Below are 20,865 nucleotides of genomic sequence, written 5' to 3' on the forward strand. Positions count from 1 at the left end.
AGTTATCAAAGAATTATAATATGGCAACAGTTTATCGCAAAATATAATATTATAAACCTTTATATACTACGTATATAATCTATAACTACGATTAAAATCTAATCAAATGATCGCATCACAGTATAATTTTAATACTATATTATAAAAATATTATTTACTCAAAATACTGTTTCTAAGTTCTCCGAAAAAAACAGTTAGCTAAAGTGTAATAATAATTGTAACTTATGTTTTGTTTTTTTTTTTTTTTTATGGCGTAACCTAGCTACAATATAATATAATAACTTTACAGTAGATACAGTAATAATAATACTGTAATCATCATTGTGTAATCCATTTTCTCGTCGTACATCAGAATAGCGCAGTATAATTCCGAACTAACTATAATGGCATCAGCTAAATTGAATAATTCTTCATTAATTACTCCGGCTAGTCACTTCTCTAGTGGAGTGGCAAATCTCTGTCTATCCCCTTTCAATATATTGGTAATCATGCTGCTGGTGCTACTTAAATTATCCGCCGTAGTTGTGATCGCTGCACCAATGAGTCCGGAAATCCAATGGACGGCGGTGGTCATACCCATCACATGGTCACCAAACACTGTCCATCAAGACAGAATTTCAACACAGCCCGAACCTTTCCAAAAGTTCTGGAACTCCATTGCCTCAGGTTATCCTAGTCGCAATAAATTGGCGTGGACGGTGACGAAGTCTTCTCCCCTCTATAGTACTTGTCATGGATTTTCTTGCTATGGCGAGGACCTTAGTAAAAATCACGATGATAAAAGCCGCCTCAATGCGAAGCAACGTGATAAAAATCAGCATGAAAAGAATAAATGTGGTCAGAACCGCCATGATAAGCACTGTGGTAAAGACCAACATTGGGAGCACTGTAGTAAGAACCAATGCAATAACCCCTTTGGCAGAGACCGCCACGAAAAGCATTGTGCTAAGAACCGAAACGACAGAGGTCGTCATGACATAAATTGCCGCAATCAAAACAAAGAACAGAAGATAAAAAATGGCAATAAACACAGAAAGTTTATCGTGGACAATAAGGTTAGCTAGTTTCGTCGTATATATCTTTTAAAAATTTTTTTTTTTGAAATCGGCCAAACTGGTTAGTAGTGGGACTAAGTTATTTACAATCATTTTCGGAAAGATTGTAAACACTCTTTTGGTAAAGTGCGCAATTCAGTCAATCTTCAATACATTTATGAAGTCGTCCTGGGCTTTTGAATTATTTTTTCAAAACAATACATCCTATCCTAGGATATCATCAAAATACCACCATATTTGTTATTTAAATATATACTTGGTATATGCAAAGTTTATCTGAAGAAAATAGAGAATGTAATGTAAAATATATTACAATGAATTAAATTAATACAATGAACGAAAGGAAAATCGCAAGCGAATCAGCTATGGCGTTAATTTTTGGATGGTTACGTTTATCTATAAATTATAATATAATATATAAATTAACTAATAATTATATAATTGTCTGTAGATGATTAAAATATTGAAGTGACATATTTTTAAGTTAAAATAATTATGTTTATCGGCATTTCTATGACCGTTATATAAATCAATAGTAATAAATTAATAGGAAAGTGAATAAATCATGATCTACATAAAATATTGTAATAATTGTATGTAAATAATTAATAACCGTAAATCGGGTAAATACATTTTAATTAAGCCAAAAATGAAAATAGTTATTTTTAAAATTTAAAAATACTACGCTTAAGAATTTTTTAATTGAACGATTGCAAATTGCGTGTATCATTATATTGTAGCTATAAGTACTCGCAGACTTTCAGTTAATTTATTATGATAAGTAGAACGAGTCATAAATCAGAATATATCATATTTTTATTTTTTAACTGCAATCAAAATTACCGTTTTATTATAATGAGATCATAACTTATACGAATTTGAATTCCTAAATCACACGCTGAACATCATATTATGAGTCCCATTTATAAAATAGTTTTCACAGTTAAATACCTACTTACTCATTAAGCACGTGTTTTTATATTGATATAACATTTGCAAATTTTGTAGGTAATCGTCAACTTCAATAATGATCAACCGATAAAAACGCCTAGTCCATCACTATTACAAGTAGAAACAACAGTACCAGTGCCAGTCTCCTCGACCACGTATGGAAGTGTACAGCAGAACAGTAATTTATCGATTTTTGAGATATGTTTATTGATGTATTGTATATTTTTTCTGATAGCTTTTTGCATAATGCGTGCATGATGTAAAATTGCATTTTTTTTTTTTTGTTTGTTTTGTTTGTTTGTTTTTTTTTGTTTTGTTTGTTTGTTAATTTTTACAAAATATGTAAGTAAAACACATAATAATAAGAATATTATATTTATTTATTCACTATATTATAATAATTGTTAATGCATACCTATGTAACTCTGTCTTAATTCATTTCATAATATAATATCGATTGCTCGAATGATATAATCAAATGATGTATAGCAAGCTATAACTGCAACTTATAAACATACATAATATTGCATATTACAATATGTTCGTTTAGTCGATATTTTAAAGGATAATAGCAAGCCTAGATCAAAATAATTTTGGGCCCGGAGCCAAACAATTTTAGAAGACCATAACCATAATCAAAACAAAAAAAAACGTACAACCCGCCAAGGGCCCACTATTGCTTGATGTCCATTTTCGGCCCGAGGCCGTGCCCCCTACCTGATCCCCTTAATCCGGGCTTGCATGCTTGCATGTCCCAGAAATCGTACAAAAGTTGAATTCATACTACACGCTATTGCTAGAAAGCTAATATGCCAAATGCTCACGGTAACATCGGAGCACGGTTTGAAATTTTCGAAAACGCACTTCATTACGAGAAACAAATGAAATGACGGATGTGGAGAAAAGGGCAGGAGACAACCGTGTTTATTTCCTTAGCGCATGCTGACGTCCGATATTATCACGGTTACCGGCTCGCGAGTAAGTACCATAATAATAAACACGCTACTGCATAGGTATGCAATACGTAGACCGCCGTCTCCTTATCCACTGGACATCCACACGATTGCGTACTTTTAACTTTTTTCACCCAAATAATTACAACACTATTAACTATATTATGACGTACATTCTAAACACAATTTATACAAATAAACATAATATACATGAAGATTAAACATAAATATTATTTAAACCACTTATACATCTGCTACATACGTCTGGGTTGATTATGAAGTAAAAAAAAAAAAAAAAACAATGTACTATGAACAGTACAAAGTTGTTCATAATATTTGGGAGAATATGAAAACGTCACATCAGCGAATATATGAAAACATCGACTAAATATTTCAAGACAATTGTTACAAGTAAAAAATAGACTAGACTCAAAGAAATCGTTTCCATATGACAAAATAACTCCTCTGTATTATTTATAATACTTTCGCGCCTATCAAATATTTGAACTTTTGATTTTTCTAGACTTTTTGGAATTGTTGGCATACTTTTTATTTTGTTTGTTCACCTTGTTAATAAATCATTTTCACATTTCTTTTTGATGCAGAAATTGATCAATTGCCTACAAACAATATTATTATATGATTGTATTTTTAAATTAACTTCATTACTTAAAATTTAAGTTCACTGCACATCTGTACGCTATATTAATATTCAACTTTGGTATAGCTTATTAAGAAAATATCTTATCCTTATTATACATAATAAATTCATCAAATCTGTATTATAAGAATAATCAAAATATTTAACTATTTTAAATAGTTTAAAACCTATGCCCTATCTCGTTTAGTTCTGAGTTGGTATATTGGTATATTTATATGTATAATTTATATAATTTATATGTATATTGGTATATTTATATGTACATATAATGTATATTATGTTGTATATTAAATATACATTATACATATATAGACATATAATATATATGTTACGGTGAAAGACAAAAATTGGTGAATAACATCATTCCCCAGTCAATGACATAATTTACCAAAATGATTCGATTACGTAAGTAAATTATGTAAAAACCACATTTTAAACTCAAATTTACCTACATCTTTCACCGGCCATTGACGTTATTTACCAAAACTGGTAGTAAATGATGATAAATCTCAAATATTACATTGATTTTATTTATAATAATGATTTATTGTTGTTGAGAGGTTAATTTTTTTATATTAACTATACCTTAATTTATTTTAGGTAGGTACCTATATCTTTACTTAACCTAAAATATATTGTCACCTCTCTTATTAGTACTGTTGATAATTTTGTCGATTGCTCCTTTAAATTTTTTCTGATTCTTCATACCGCTAGAGCTAGAATTTTAATGACTTGCATTATTTTTTCTTAAAGTGCTTAACAGTTTTAACCAAAAACTAAATTTGTTTCGTCATATAACAATTTATGACGTGTAATTTTTATTTTGCATTTTTTGTATTAAATGCATTTTATTGCATATTCAAGTAATTTTTACAAGTATTTCGTTAATTTTATATAATTAAACTCATTTTTGTTTATTCCAAGCTTTTTTTAATATATTTTGAATAGGTAATTCCGATACCTATTCCAATCTATTGATATTAAAAAAGTAATATAATTAATTTTCAACTCAAATTTGAATATATTTGTTTAATTTACTTTTTAGAACAGATGTTTACCTATTTTGTGAAATATAAAAAGTTAATAAATAATAATTAATAATAATTTTGTATTTTTATGTATTTTTTAGGTCATTAAAATCCTAGCTTTATGACCATACCGTCCATACCTTATTAAACAGAACTACAACACTATAATGTAATTTAACTTTTATTATATTTAGTTCACGAGTAACACATATTATTACAAATAATTATACAACACGCACTCGTCACATATACAACTCGCTAGAATATGTGCGTATACATTATACTAGATACTGACTAATTAACTACCTAATAGATTATCTCATAGAATTACTTGGTTTATCGACGTTATTGCTGTAGTTGAGATTTACGTTAATCTATCTACTTCCATCATGATATTTTTAATTAACGAAGCTTATTCGTGTATGTATACATTTATCACTGATCGTTCACACCTACATAAATGTATTGAACACCATTCTCCAACTAAACTAGGGATTGACGACAATAACTGAGTAATGTCTACATTTACAACATTTACCAATTTTTAGGCAAATGATGTCATTTATCGGGGATTGACGTCATTTACCACATTTACATCATTCGTCGTAACATATACACGAATCATTGTGATCAACCTGGGAAAAAAAATTTTTAAATCATTTACACACATTCGCGTTCATATTTTGCAACAAGTATTTTACATTTACCTTATTGAGAAACGTTTTTTATTTATTTATTAACTAATAAAATACAGTAATTAAATAAAAATTTACCTATACTGTTCAATTGAAGTAATAGTTACAAGTTTTAGATTACATTTTATATACATTGTAAATTTGTTTAATATTCAATGTTTAAAGAGTATTTTGAGTATTATTATTAATTATAATTTCACTATATTACTAGAATCTGGAGAAATAGCTTACTACACTTAACAGTAGGTAATATACTATCTGGATGCATAGCCCTCCTCTAAATTTTATTTTTTAATGCAGATTATTAAAGGTAAATAAAAAGAGTAGTATAATAGTTTTATAAGTTGTTATTACGAGTATCAACAATCATAAAATAAGATCAATTAATCGTTATAATTTTAAATATTAATTTTTTAGAGTTTAAAATTTTAATACTTATTTAATTTTGAATAAATTCGTGTTAAACTGAAAATAAAGCATTGACTTTATCGTAATAAATAACCAATAAACTAATGAAATATATAATTACACTTTGGTAACAGGATATAAGAAAATGTCATGAATAACATTGTTAAGTACTCGTTATAAGAATTTAAAAATTAAATACGAAATAAAAATCGTAAACGTCAGCGCCATCTGTACAAATAAAATAGCAGGCGATATTATACAAAAATAAATTTTATTTAAATATAAATATTATCATCGATTATAATAATATATATTATATTATCAATAGTATTATTATATATATCAACATTTTAAAATTTTTAGAAAATATTTTATGTAATTTGGAGGTAGTTATAACCTCTTAATTAACCCTGTGTGTATGTAACTGCTCATGTCAACAGTTGCTAGTTAGGAATATGAAATATACTGGACAAATTAAGTTTGCTAAAAAACTTATTTGAAAACAACTTTTTCACTAGTTAGAATTCAAACTATTAAACCTATCTAATCTTCTTTAAAAATATTTAACACGAAGAATTTGGAAAATATTGAAAAGTAACAATGAACGTTAAAACGCGACAAAGTCATTTTTAAATAAACATCAAGATAAATTTAAATTCTATTTCAGAAATGTTATCGGATACCCATTATGTCAATAATATTATACCAATCGGTATTCAATAGGTACACTCGCTACAATACTCAATCTCAGGGAACAAACTTAATAGTTAGTAAGGTACGAGTATATTGGCCGTTCCTCCGAGTTGTATCGCGTTTATCGACAAATGACAATCGTCAGGAAACTTACCAGGGAATATAGTGACTAATTATATTGTTCAAGTAAACTATAAACATTTTGATGGCATGGCAAGTAACTATTGGTGTCAAACGTTAGCCAAGTACACCACTCATAGGAAATGTGAACGGAGTTTTATCGAATTTCAACTGTTTTTAAGTATGCAGTCATGAAGGTATCAAAAAAAAAAAAAAAATTATCATACTGAAAAATTGAGTTGTAAATTTCTAAAAATCTTCTAAGAAACAATTTGTTAAAATAAAAGCTGTAGAACCTGTTAAGTTAGAGAGAAAGAGAACTTCGAAATAATAACCAATACTTGACATTCATCACATAATTATAGTAAATGTAGAATAACTTTAAAAAAATTAATTAATATGAACATGGGCTACTTCTGAGTTCTGATACCAGACTTAATAAAATTTGAAAAAGTGCTTTCAATTTTTTATAGAACAATAAAGTTTAAAAATTTCATTATCTGATAAAATGTGTTAATTAAAAATCAAAATGGTCAAATATTCAGTATAAGTTTAAGTGTTTAGCAACTTTAAACTGTGCTAAAATTTGATATTATTTATAACTATTTAGTGTAATTAATAGCAAAAAGTCAATTTTTATCAATATAAATTATATACATATAATAATCTATACTCTATAGTTACCTATGTGGCCATGTATTATAATTGTTATCTAATGAAGAATACATTTTTTTCCATTAAGCACATCAATTGAAAAGGTCAACTCTCTAATCTGCTTCTTAGCAATTCCACTGGTTCCATACACATGGTTAAATGACACCCACATAGAAAATTTTTAAAATTAAACATCTTAAAAACAGTTATTGTTAAATTTCTGTTAAGTCATTGGTTCTGTAGAAAAATTAAATTCTATTAAGTCAGTGATAGAAACCGAGTAGATGGTACAAGGATGTACAATTCCATTGCTCAATATTCTATTAAAAAAAATATGGATCTATAAATCAATGACTAAAACTGCTAAAAAAATTACTGTAATTCATAATTGTTTTTAATTGTGTATGTTCTCAATGTTCTTTTGTATTTATGAGCAGGATGTAGGAATATTAATAGTTTAACAATCAAAATGCACATGATCATATTAATCATTCATATTATCAGGGTATGCTTATTGCTTAATGATCTAAAAGTGGGAATCTTTCACTCAAATTATACAGTATAAATTTCATAATTTCAACAATAATAATGGTAAACCGAGGTTTTACCATTCTAAAAGTACGACTATACCCAGGGTTTAAATAATTAATATTTAACTTCTAACAAGTAATCATGATGACTAAATTATGAAACAAAAAAAATATAAAATCAACTAGACACAATATTGAATAATACAAACATTACATAATATAGTATAATATATTAAATTATGTATCAAATTTTTTCAAATAACAAAAAAAGTATTTCCTTTTTTTTTATAATAATTCAAAAATAATTAAACAAATTATACATTTAAAAAAAATAATAGTTCAGTTACTAAAATTAGTTGCATAGCTGGGCATATATACATTGATAATATTGGTTAGATTAGTTAAAAAAAAATTTAAAACAGATCAAAACTTAAATAAATTTACTACCAATGAAAATAACTGTATGCAAATACTTTAACAACATAATTAAACAATTAAAACAACTTAATTGGAAAATATTAAAAATAATTTTACCTTCACTTAAAAATATAAATTACTCTTTGGACCTTCATCAAACTTAAATTAATTAATTGTAAATTAAAAAAAAAACTATGAAATAAAAATGTAAATAATACAACTATAATAATTACAGATCATGGTTTTGAAAAATAGCTTTGATTATTTCATGACCAATAGCTGTACCCATGGGCGGAGGAACTGCATTACCGATCTGTCTGTGTTTGTTGATGATTGGTCCATGAAATATGAAAGAATCTTTAAAACCTTGAGAACGAGCACACTCTCTAACACTGACCACACGGTGTTGCTCAGGATGAATTACTCTGCCTTGTTTTCCCATTGGTTCAGGATTTGTAATAGTGGTTGAACAAAAACCTGACCATGCTAAACGACCATATAAACCAGCCCAGTTGTTATGTCTATTACCGGTATGTGGTAAACACCAAGGGATGATTGTATCGATTTGACGATCTTGCGGATCACATTTTTCACCACTTGCGCATTGACAAACACCGCGTAATTCACCATTTGGACCATAACCATTTTTGATATCATGATGAGTATATAAAAGTTTATTGGTATAACTTCCATCAGGTAATTTTACTTTGGTATTGGGTAGATCTCTCCAGTCACTTCCTTCACCTACTGGTATCAATTCCATTCTAGCTTGAACCAAAGGTGACATGTCCTTGCATATGTGATCACTCAATACAGATTCTGCACATCGTTTATCTGGATATCTAAATAATTTTTGTAAATGAGTAATGGGCTTTGATTTGTATAAGATTTCTTCTTCAGAAGCTCCATTTGGTATTTCAGGTAAATCAGACCAAGCATCATATACAGTGACGGTTCTCATGGGAGCTGAATCTTCATATTTGCAATTAGTTTTGAATTTTTTATCGCCAATTTGAATGGTTAAACTTGAACTTTTTCTATTAAAGACGTGTGTAGGCTCTGGGTAAAATGGTAATGTTTCACCAGGAGCTGCTGCCATAATGATTAACCTTCTTCTAGTTTGAGGTACACCAAAGTTACCAGCTTGTAGAATACCGAATGTACATTGGTAGCCCATACGTGTGATACATCTTAGAGTCAATTTAAGGATCATGCTATTTTTAAATGATGCAAAATTTCGAACATTTTCCATGACAAAATATTTTGGACGATAGAAATCAATATATGATAAAAATGAAACAATCAGAGAGTTCTTGAACAATGAATATTGACCAGAATTGAATCTATTCATTCCACTAAACCCTTGACAAGGGGGACCTCCACAAATAAAATCAACTTCACCTTTTTGTGGTATGTTTTGATTTTTACTATTTGTTTTTTTCTCCAGACATTGCTAATTTCAATAAATGATTACAATCTTCAACAAACACAGTTGACTCTGGGTTGTTTAATTTAAATGCTCCTGCAGCTAAATCATCACATTCAATGGCCCAATTACTTATAACAAGACCACTATCTTCTAAGCCTCTAGACAAACCGCCACAGCCAGCAAATATATCAAGTCCTCTGAGGGGTTTGATTTTTTTATATGATGGTATATACTGTAATTTATCTTCATCCACATACTTATAGTTATTATTAACATATACTTCTTTTCCAATAAGTTTAGCTTCACATGGAAGTTTATACTCAGGAACAATAGAATCAGTTACAGAATCATATTTTTTTGTGAAATAAAATCGATCTGGTCCACGCGAAGACCATACAAGTGGATCTTGAATGTTGTTTCCACAGGAAACATAACATTTACCACATATATATTCACATGTGATCCTAAACTCTTCTTCTGACCAAAATAACATATTCATATCTGCATTTCTAGCAAAATCTTCTAAAAGAATTTGTTCAGCTCTATACATACGACGTACAATTAAATTGACTTTTTTACCAACACGATCAATAAAATAAATAGCTAATATCTCTGCAATATCAAATGGATCTGGAGTAGTTTCATTAGAACCACGCATTGTATTTTCTAGTGTTTTACGATAATACTCAGAATACACGGTTTCATCAATAATTTTTTGTTCTTGATTATTTGTATTTTTATTTGTATCTATTAACTCATATTCTTCTTCTTCTATCATATTTGATCTAGTAGCTGCTGAGAATGTACCAGGTAATAGGTATATAAAATTACCAACTTTATACTCTTCATTTAATAATTTAAATTTATAAAAATACAAAATACCATTTTCTTTTTCAATGAATTCTAGTAATTCAGGTTCTTTTGATTTGTTTTCCAAATCAATAAATTCACAATTACTACAATATTCATTTCTTATAACAGTAATTGGTTCTTCAGGCTTTGGATACTCGAATCGTCCATATGTGTCATCATATTGTAATTGATAAAAAAATGATTTTTTATTTTGGCGGTTAACAGGTTCTAAGAGATCTTGTAATTTTGAATTACCAAGCTTAAACCAATTTTTGCTAGGTATTTTTTGTACAACATCAATTATTTTGACTACATTCTTAATATCTATGTTTTTACATTTTTTGAGAGCAAATATTTCTTGAGGGTCTGCTGTTTCACCTAACACAGTTTCATAACTATGCATAAAGAGCTGAATATGGGCCTTCATTATAAATGTTGTATTAAAAAAATATTCTATGCGTCCTATTAATGGTATTTTTGAGGCATTTTTTTTGACAACAACAAACATTTTTTTACAGAGTTTTTTATCATTCCACATCACTTGATGCTCAACACAATTGATGTCTGATAGATCATTATTAACATTTCCATCACATACATTATCAAATACATTCTTTACAAGTTTATTCATTGTTTCTTCACTTTGATTATCATCTATATCTAATTGAGCAGCAAACACATTTTCAAACACATCTTTCACCAGCTCTGTTGTAGTGGCTTTACTGAACTTTCGTTGACTGAAATCAGTTTTAATGCACGTAGTTCCTTGTCCCAATCTACCTAATCTTCTGGTTGGTGCATTAACAGATTTTGCAGCTCCTGATAGTTGGGTCAACGTTTCAATAAACTGAGTCTCTGATAATGGAAAATCATACATACCAGTTAAGTCATAGTCTGTTACTTGATCGAGTACAAACTGTGCATGAGTAATAAGATCATCTTCTGAAAATTTATTACCTGTTGCTGGATTTATAGATGTTACAACATAATTTAAAATATCTTCATAAGTTGAATCATCAGATTCATGATTGTCTAATATTTTTTCAATTACTATTTTGCTCAGATTTATCTTTTCAATCACAGAAGTCATATATTTTTTATAATTAGGGTGTGGTTCTATTAATAGGTAATCAGCATATTCAGTGTTTATACCTATTAATGCCTGAGCACCTCCATCATAAGACGATAACCACCATTCTAATATTGGTCCCGCCATACCTGCAATTCCATCTTCTATACTTAAACTATGGTTATAAATTGGTTTTACATAGCCAGTTATATACAGCTTTACATTTCTCTCCATCATTCCAGAATCTATTGCGCACATGTGTCTATTTTCATCATAAATACTATAATTTATAAGGTTGTGTTGAATAATATTAAAATTATCAGTAAAAATATTAGCCAAAACTTCATTAGCTAAAACAATGCACTCGGGTTGAGCATCTGAAGGTATATACACATTTTCTGTTTTTGTTTTATGACAAAATTCACAGCCTATCTTACCTTGGAAATGACTTTTTTTGTTTGAAGTGTCATCAATTAAACATGATGTCTTTGTATGTCTTAATGTATATTTGATACGTTTAGGACTTTCTTGACAATCTTGTACATTTTCAATTATCATCTCTATAATATAAAGTACAAAATTATTACATAATATAAATGGTTAATATTCACATATCATTATCAATCAAAGAATAGGAAAACGTGAAATAATAACATAATAGCAGAAATAGCATTAGTAGTACTTACCAGAATTTTCATTTGGAATTATTGATTCCATAGCTGAATACATTTGAAAAATAATTGAAGTGGAAATAGATATGAATTAGATAATTGAAAAATAATAATTAAAATTTTCAAATGGTTTATAGTCAGAACTCGTGTACAATGAGAACATTAAAAAAAAATAACTAGTATTAAGATTGTACTTAGTGACATCCATTACGTATTTCCATATTCTTTTTCAACCAACAACAGAATGGTGAGTAATTAAAAACTGATTGTTGAATATTTTAATTTTTAATATGAAAAAAAAATATTTTAATTTCTATAATAAATAATTTTTTATTCGTGCCATGTGCCAACGATCAGCGCCTAGTGCCTACCAATTGGCAATTACCATAGTACCAATACTACCAATAGTACTATGTTATAATTGTTATATTGCTTAGAACTTTTTGATCATGATCATACTATTCATTCATCACGTCAGTGTTGCCAGGCTTTCAGTTGAAATCAATAGATAATGTACATATTATCTTTATTCGTTTGAACAAAAAGTTAACCTCTCTGCGGACTAAAATTAGTTAAATTTTCATTGTTTTGTATAATACAAATAGAAAAAATAGTTAATAAGCAGTCAAATTTATCAAACTAAATAAGTAGTAACCTCGTCGTGTTTATTTGGCATATTACACTAATGTGGACAGTAGACACCATGATTATAATGCTATATTATCATAACGACGGAATTTATTTTTAGCTTTATCATGTTATTGTTATACATATTACATGATTACTTCTTTGCTTATTAATATTTTTAATTCTATATATACCGAATATTATACATATAATATATAATATATATCTAAACTCTACAGTACCATGGCTCATGACTCATGAGTCATGATTCATGACCATTGCTAACTACTGTAGTGTGCGATCTTCACTCTTTACTTGTTACATAGTCAATAGTCATTAGTTCTCGTGGTTCGAACCTTGGAAAATAATTTATTAAGATTTGAAAAATATTATGTTATAACTTAAGGAAATATTTCAAACACTAACACTATGTATATATAGATATTTGAGTTATTTATTAATTAAATCAATTATTAAAGAATATTTAATTTCCACTAATTAGGTAATGTTTAACACAGTATCAAATGAATCTTATGAATTGAAGATTTCCGTACGAATGTACGATTGATTCAGTTGATTGACTACTACTTATTCTAAATAATATTAGTCTCGGCGACGCAATCGCTTAAAAAATAATATATTGCTTGGATTACCTACTATATTACAATACGCATATTAGTCTTAAGTGAGCCAAGTTCTCAACAATGTGCAGTGGGTAATTAGTACTTAGCTAGGTTAACTCTCTATACTTACTTAATATTCTGTTATACTTAATACGTTTGACCATAAACATGATTTAAGATATTATGTATATAAATATATAAATCGTGGCCATGAATTTAAGATCTCTTCTGACATAAGTACCGACGTGGAATTTGGTTTATGAACAATAATTTGTACCATATATGATCGCAATATACCTAAGGGTTTTGTATTGATTTAAGACCTAAAATTTAGATTGTACGTTGATTCGATGTGTATCAAAGTAATTACTAATTACTAATTTGGTACTAATGATATAGGTACGTATATGTACAGAGAATAATATATTGATTATATTACACGCAACTCCCTCTCCTTATGTACATCACTGATTTTATAAGATGTTTTTTTCACAATTGAACTTTTTTCTTTATAATACTTTGTTATTAATTATATTAAACTTATTAATTATTTTACCATCAGATAATACCATTATCCTAGTTTAAAGTCAAATAAAGAATATTTATTTATACATTTTAATTATGAGTCATAGATTCATATTTTATAAGTTATAACTAAAAAAAAAGTGAATTTCCTTAATGTAAAGTTTATTGTCTATGATACAGAATACTAATAAATGTATACTGTAGATGTAAGATGGGTTAGATTAGCATTAAATATTGTCAGTAAGCAATTAATAAATATTTTAACTTGTATAAAAGGTACAACTAATGAAATTATAAGCTTTAATATTGCATTTACTTAATTAATAATTTCAGGGATACATAGCATAAATAGTAAAAGCTCCATGCAGACTCGTATAATATGTAAAAATTGATTTTACTAAAACCAAACAAAATTAAGTATAAATAGTGTTATTTTTTTTTTTCAAAATATTGTGTAGAAATAATTTAAATATAATTATTTTGATATAATACATGATTTTTAAAATTTAAAGTTAAATCTTTAATCAAAAAATATACTAAGATACTTTAATTGGATAAAAGTATACAATTACAGTCTTTAAAATATATTTACAATCAATGTATAAGTACGTTAGAACAAAACAAATATGAAATATTTATCCTTGATTAATATAAAATATATAGGTACTTGGATTTATTTAAATTAAGATATAAATTAGTATTATCACACTAACTTTTAAACATAATCAAGTAGCTCTAAGCAAGTTTCAAAAAATCCTCAAAGTTCCTATATTTAAATAAAATTTATATATTATCGACATAATAACAGACTTCAAAAAGAACATGTATATTTGTATTTAAAAGACTTAAAAAAAAATATCATAAATAATATTATATTAACAGCATAGGATCAAGAATATATATGTATTTATATAATTATCAAGATTAACCTATGTAACATTTTGCTGTCTATTAAAAACAAATTATTTTAACAAGTAAATGTAATGTATTTCTTTTCAAGTCACAGTAAACAAAGCAAAGTGCCAACAAATATTGCATAAATATATGCTTACAAAAATAGAAAATGTATAGATAAATGATGTATATTTAAAGCAAAAATTATCCATTGATTTTATGTTTACTTAAAAATATCTAAAACCAAATAAAATTTAAACTATTATTAATTAAAATGATTTTAAACCATTACATTGAAAACAATAAACAATTTCATTATCTAATTAAATTTAAAAGAACGCTTAATTTACACATGTTGTTTCCCTCTTACATATGTACAACAACAACATACTTGGTATGTTAATTGGTATTCCAAAGAACCAATTTTAGATAGTTAACTTTAATATGAGAGTGAATTGACTTATTATAAAATATAATGGTTATAATACTATATAGAACAGTAGTTTTCAACCAGTGAGTTACAATCCAATTTTGGGTTTTATGAACTTTAAACATTAATAAGAAAATTCCTATTATCACATGATAAAAATTACTGAAAATCTAAAAAATAAATAAAACATATATTATTCAAGTGAAAAATATGGATTATTCGTACTATATTATTATCTTACACAATTTTTTATGTTAGCTAATGAACAATACATCACAATCTAGTTTAATACACTTAAGACTTCAGAATGGTAATAAATCAATTAAATCTAAAAAAAAGAATGAATATAGTTGTTAAAACTATTTAGTTTATTTTTAATATTGATTATTATTTGAATAATCTAATTTTACTCAAGGTAAAATTTAAATGTATTTCCTAAGATGTTATTTTAAAGATCGTTTTTTGTATAATTAGTTACCTATTTAAATATTAATTTATTTAAATATTTAGTCATTATTGTTATTTTGCTAATAAAACTTAAAAATAAGAAGAAATAAATAGATATATAATAAATAACTTAATACTTAAACTTCAAATAAAAAAAAATTTAAAAAAATACTCATTAAATGCAATCAATTATAATCATTAATCACAAATATAATTGATCTAATAATTAGATCTAAAACAAACTTAGTTTAATATCATAATATACCTACTATATATCATCATGACTGTATTTCTTACTTAGTTTCTATTAAACAAAAATATAATTATTTAGAATTCAAGAAAATGTATCAATTTAATTAAATCAGAATTAAAGTTTAATATAAGTTATTAATAATATGTAATTAATAATTGAAAATAAGAGTGTTCTTAGTGTATTTAGAATCCTTCCTACATGTCTTAAAATAAATTGGTGTCAAGAGTCATAACTGTTGTTCAAGTCTAAATTATTAAAAATTAAAAATAAATTATGATATAATAAAAATAAAAGAAATAAATAGGTAAAGTTAATATTAATTTTCATAAGTGTCATCAATGGGTAGCTTCTTCCATCATACTTTTCATGTTTTATTACTCTTATTAAATTTACTTATTGTTCTTTGAATATATTGTAAATATCTTGTAAAAATAAAAAAAATTAAAAACATATTCTTATTGTGTCTTAGCATACAGATTTAAAATACTTTTTAAAAATAATTAAAATTAAGTATGAAGTTGAGATGAAATATCATGGAAAATGTTACTAAAAGAGCACCTGTTAGCTTAAATATGTGGCATTATCATACTAGCCTGTAAATTAAGATTATAATATTATTATATAGGCTCTTCTTCTCAATTACTCAGTTTCTGAAAGCAAAAAACAAAATTACAATCAAATTAAAAATATGATAAATAAAAAGAAGAAGTGAAATCATAAAAATCTTACAAAATCTAATTTTAATAAATTTCATTCTAGAAAAACTATGACTTATGACCTTATTTTGATATTCAGACATCTCATAAGCTACATTTATTTAATAACATTAAAACGGTTTTAGATTCACAATATTCACGTGTTATTATACTTTAATAATAAAATAACTCAGTCACTAAAAAAGGTTTTTTCCAAAGATTTCAAATTGTTTTAATGACACTAAGTAATAGGCTTATAACTAATGTTACTTTAGTCTACTTTTAAGACAAAAATACCATACTATCAAATATATCTACACATTACTTAATTGAGTGAAATAAATCCACTATTGTCTTTGGTTACTTTTCTGAAGGCTTCAACTGTTTCAAGTTTCCAACCAATTAGTTTGAGTTTAAATATTATGTCTTCATAACTCTACATCTCAATTCTCAATGCATCTATAAAGAATAATCTTTAATTAAATTTAAAAGTTAAAATCAAACCTTTGAATAATTGACAGGTGACACACCAAAGAAAAATGACCACTGACTACTAAAGTACTAAGCACTAGCCACTATTCACTAAGCACTAGCCACTATTCACTAAGCACTGACCATCGACCAACACGTTTACGAATCAATTCCAGACGATAATAGTAGTGTCATCTATCAGTGTTGATTTCAACTCGTAAATGTATATTCAAATCGCGATGACTTCCAGGCTCCTACAGGGTACCACCTGTTTTTCCGCTAGAGAGCACTAACGTATTCATATTTAGTTTCTTACAGATTCTCCGCCGTCAAGGTCTACTATGTCGATGACAAAATTAATAATTATACTATCAATAATACGCAATGACCAATTAATTGCCTCAGCAATCTCATTTAAATTTTCTTTCTAAATGGTACGCTAAATAATGAATAAACTAAACCACGATAATAACGTTCATATAACCTTCACTCTAAGTTATGGAATTTGTCCTAAAATATCCGTAAATAATCTAACCATTCCCTCTTTTAACATTGTAAAATATTTAGGTCTTAATCTCGACAAAACATTAACATGATAAAGCCATATTAAGAAAAGACAATTAACTCTTAATGCATATTTCAGATTTCAACAAATATTGTTCTCAAAAAAAAAAAAAATTTACCATTTAAAAATTAAATTATTATACAAATCGCTCCTAATGCCCGTATTGTATGGGATTCCATACAATACATAAGTATGTAAGTAAACATAGGAAACGGCTGAAAATTTAATCTAAACAAAATTCAATATTTCTAAATTATTATTAATTATTATACGTCGCAGAATTACTTATGCACCAATGCACCATCATTTATTGCTAACATTACCCTCTATAAATATCTCGGCATTAAAATAATAGCCGAAAAAGCTACAATTTTTTATAAACATTTCTTTACTCAATTAAAAAACTATGAAAATGAAAATATTAAAAATAAAAATAGAAAATACCTAGATTCTCAGCGGAACTATTAAAATATTGCCTACCTATATGGCTATATAGTATCTATACATATTGCATGCACGCCATGCACGGACTTCCTCGTTCCTTGTTATTTTAGTTAAAAATATTTACTTTTGGTATATCGCATATTGACTCCCTTAATCTTAGCGTCGGCCTCTTACACCACATGAATCCTGAACGAAAATTTTAAAAACAAAAAATCTAATTTAAAAAAGATTTTTTTTAAAGACTAATTTTTTTACTATTGTACAAAAAACCTAGAACATTAATTTTCGATCCAGAAAAAATAATTAAAATTAGGTAGTCAATTCAAAACCGTAAATAAATTTAAAAAAAAAATTAAATTTCATTCCTAATTAATTTTCTTATACAAATATACAATTTTATATTTGATTATTATTTATTACTTTTAATACAGTTATACCTACACAATAAAAATTATCAAGTACAACAGATCAAAATGTAATGGAAATCAACCATAGGTAGTGCAGTAAAATATTTTTATAAGAGATCCCATATACCTAATGCAAAAATCTCGTTTCAATGGAAAGTAATAATAGTATCGTATAACGTGTGTATATTTTAATCTCTGCATAACGGAAACTCCTTCATAACAGAAAATCAATTGTTCAGACTTGGTTCTAAACAAATTCTTTACAAGGAGGTTTTACCATGATAGATATCTATCCAATGTTTATCGCGTCTGATGTTTGTATGTCTGCAATGTAGTTTATGAAATTAGACTCTACAGTCCATTGTTAATCTATATTTTATAGCCATACTTACCCTAAGAATACCTGCGACTACAGGCTATATTCAATATTATTACACGATTTATATTTTATATCTACAGTTATTACTTGTTACTTATAATGTAATGTAATACATTTATCTTATCGATGTCGATATCTTTTAATGAGGAAACATATTATAAATAGAAAATATTTTTTTCAACCAACACTCCAGTTTCTTATCATTGTATAATCAATAATTTTTAAAAATCTTGAACAATTGGCTTGAGCATTTACTATATATAAATTATAATATGACAGTTTTCTAATAATTTGAAATTTTAAAAGCTAATGCCTAATAGACAAATTTTGCAAGGAAGTGGGGGGGGGGGGGGATTTAGCATAAATGAAACGAAACTCGCAAAAAAAAGAACATGAATAAAAAAAAATTATTAAATTACATTTATGTACATAAATTAGTAGGTAATAATAAGTTGTCAGTCGACATCAGAAACATTTTTAAATATTATAAGTAATTTAAGTCACGTAACTTATTTAAATTCTCATATTTTAGAACTTAATTATTTACCTTTGCATAATTTATATTTTTCAAACTTTTATATAGAATAATAATCAAATATGATTATAATTATTTTGTAAGAACATATTTTTAATATTTTTAAATTTTACTTTTATGAATTGAATAATTTGTATTTTCGGACATTTTAACAATTACCGCAACCCGAAGACCATGCTACAAATAAAATATAATTAGATAATAGATACAAGATGGGTTAGAATAGGTATGTTTAGACTTCAGTATTAACTATTAAGTAGGTATAGGTATATCGTATATGTATATTAAGTAAAAAGTATCAACAACTATAGTCTATATGTATTATTGTATTCTTCATTCTTATTCCGTAATAATATAACTAGTCAATATTTTCAATTGCAGATAGATAGTATTATCTAGCTATATATCCTATATTACTTAGGCATTGTATATATAATTTCGAATTTTCGATGAAGAATTACTTAGGAACTTTTAATTCTATAAACTGGATAAGCAATAAACTAAAATTAGGTATATTATAGTATACCTATGGTTTACATATTTCCGTATTGTAAAATAATTCATAATAAAAATACTAAAATATAAATTATTTAGATAATTTATTAAAAGAACAATAGAGATAACAATTATTGAAACAATTAGCACCTGATCAAACAAAAAAATTGCAAAACTTGGTGGTACCTAATTAGTAAGTACTAACTATTAAGTAATTAATACTAAATATTTTTAAAATAATTCAAAATACACTTAAGATTATCAAATAAATTTTGAATAAATTACCAAATTGCGAAGTATGTAGACTTAACAATACAAAAGTACCTACCTTATGTCCGAGAAGAAAATATAATTACTGAAAGACGATTTGCATATCGGTAAATCTGGAACTTTTTAGAGAGATTGGTCATTATGTAGTCTATTTCATCAATATTTTATCATTTTTTTTTTCATATCAAATTTTAAACATAAATATAATATTTTAATATAATTAATTTCTTATCCACAAAATTTGATAAAACATTAATACAATTAATTACTTGTAAAGTTTACTGTAGCAACGTATAGTAATATGACGGAAAAATATTGTTGAAAGCATAAAGAAAAAGCTTACAAAAAATAATGAAATATATTTATATTTGATATTACTAATTATAGTAGTTTTAATAAGAATTCCCAGAAAATTCTTTGTAATATGCACTTATCTTATAAGTTATTTATCTGATTCAAATACTGACAATTATAAGTTATAACTGAAATAAACCTGAAAACCCTTAATAAAATATCTATAATAACAATAGAACTGTTTAAATAAATGCATACAAGAAAGCAGTGTGAAATAACTCAAAAAGCTATTATTTTATTGCATTCAAATTGAATATTTAATGAA

The 20,865-nt window shown here is 26.4% G+C and overlaps 1 protein-coding gene and 1 long non-coding RNA gene across 5 annotated transcripts; both read right to left on the reverse strand.

Moving 5' to 3' along the window:
• Positions 1 to 8,348: 8,348 nt before the first annotated feature.
• On the reverse strand, positions 8,349 to 12,550 carry LOC112597584 (DNA (cytosine-5)-methyltransferase 1-like). The gene is given in 3 exon segments (XM_025343694.1): positions 8,349 to 9,604; positions 9,606 to 12,075; positions 12,202 to 12,550. Coding segments are annotated over 3 exon segments (3,723 nt in total). The 5' UTR covers positions 12,245 to 12,550; the 3' UTR covers positions 8,349 to 8,394.
• Positions 12,551 to 15,148: 2,598 nt separating this feature from the next.
• LOC112597601 lies at positions 15,149 to 20,553 on the reverse strand. Of its 4 annotated transcripts, XR_003114848.1 has the most exons (5): positions 17,211 to 17,449; positions 17,006 to 17,139; positions 16,544 to 16,635; positions 15,527 to 15,613; positions 15,149 to 15,455 (listed from the first exon to the last, which is right to left on the reverse strand). It is a non-coding gene; the product is annotated as an uncharacterized LOC112597601 (long non-coding RNA). The 4 variants fall into 4 exon arrangements; XR_003114850.1 differs by lacking the exons at positions 15,149 to 15,455; positions 15,527 to 15,613; positions 17,211 to 17,449 and adding exons at positions 20,305 to 20,365; positions 20,516 to 20,553 and having other exon boundaries at positions 16,466 to 16,635; XR_003114849.1 differs by lacking the exons at positions 15,149 to 15,455; positions 15,527 to 15,613; positions 17,211 to 17,449 and adding an exon at positions 20,305 to 20,420 and having other exon boundaries at positions 16,466 to 16,635.
• Between the last annotated feature and the right edge of the window lie 312 nt (positions 20,554 to 20,865).

The sequence above is a fragment of the Melanaphis sacchari genome, unplaced genomic scaffold (assembly GCF_002803265.2).
Source record: "Melanaphis sacchari strain LSU unplaced genomic scaffold, SCAv2.0 Contig42_pilon_pilon, whole genome shotgun sequence".
NCBI classification, from domain to species: Eukaryota; Metazoa; Arthropoda; class Insecta; order Hemiptera; family Aphididae; genus Melanaphis; species Melanaphis sacchari.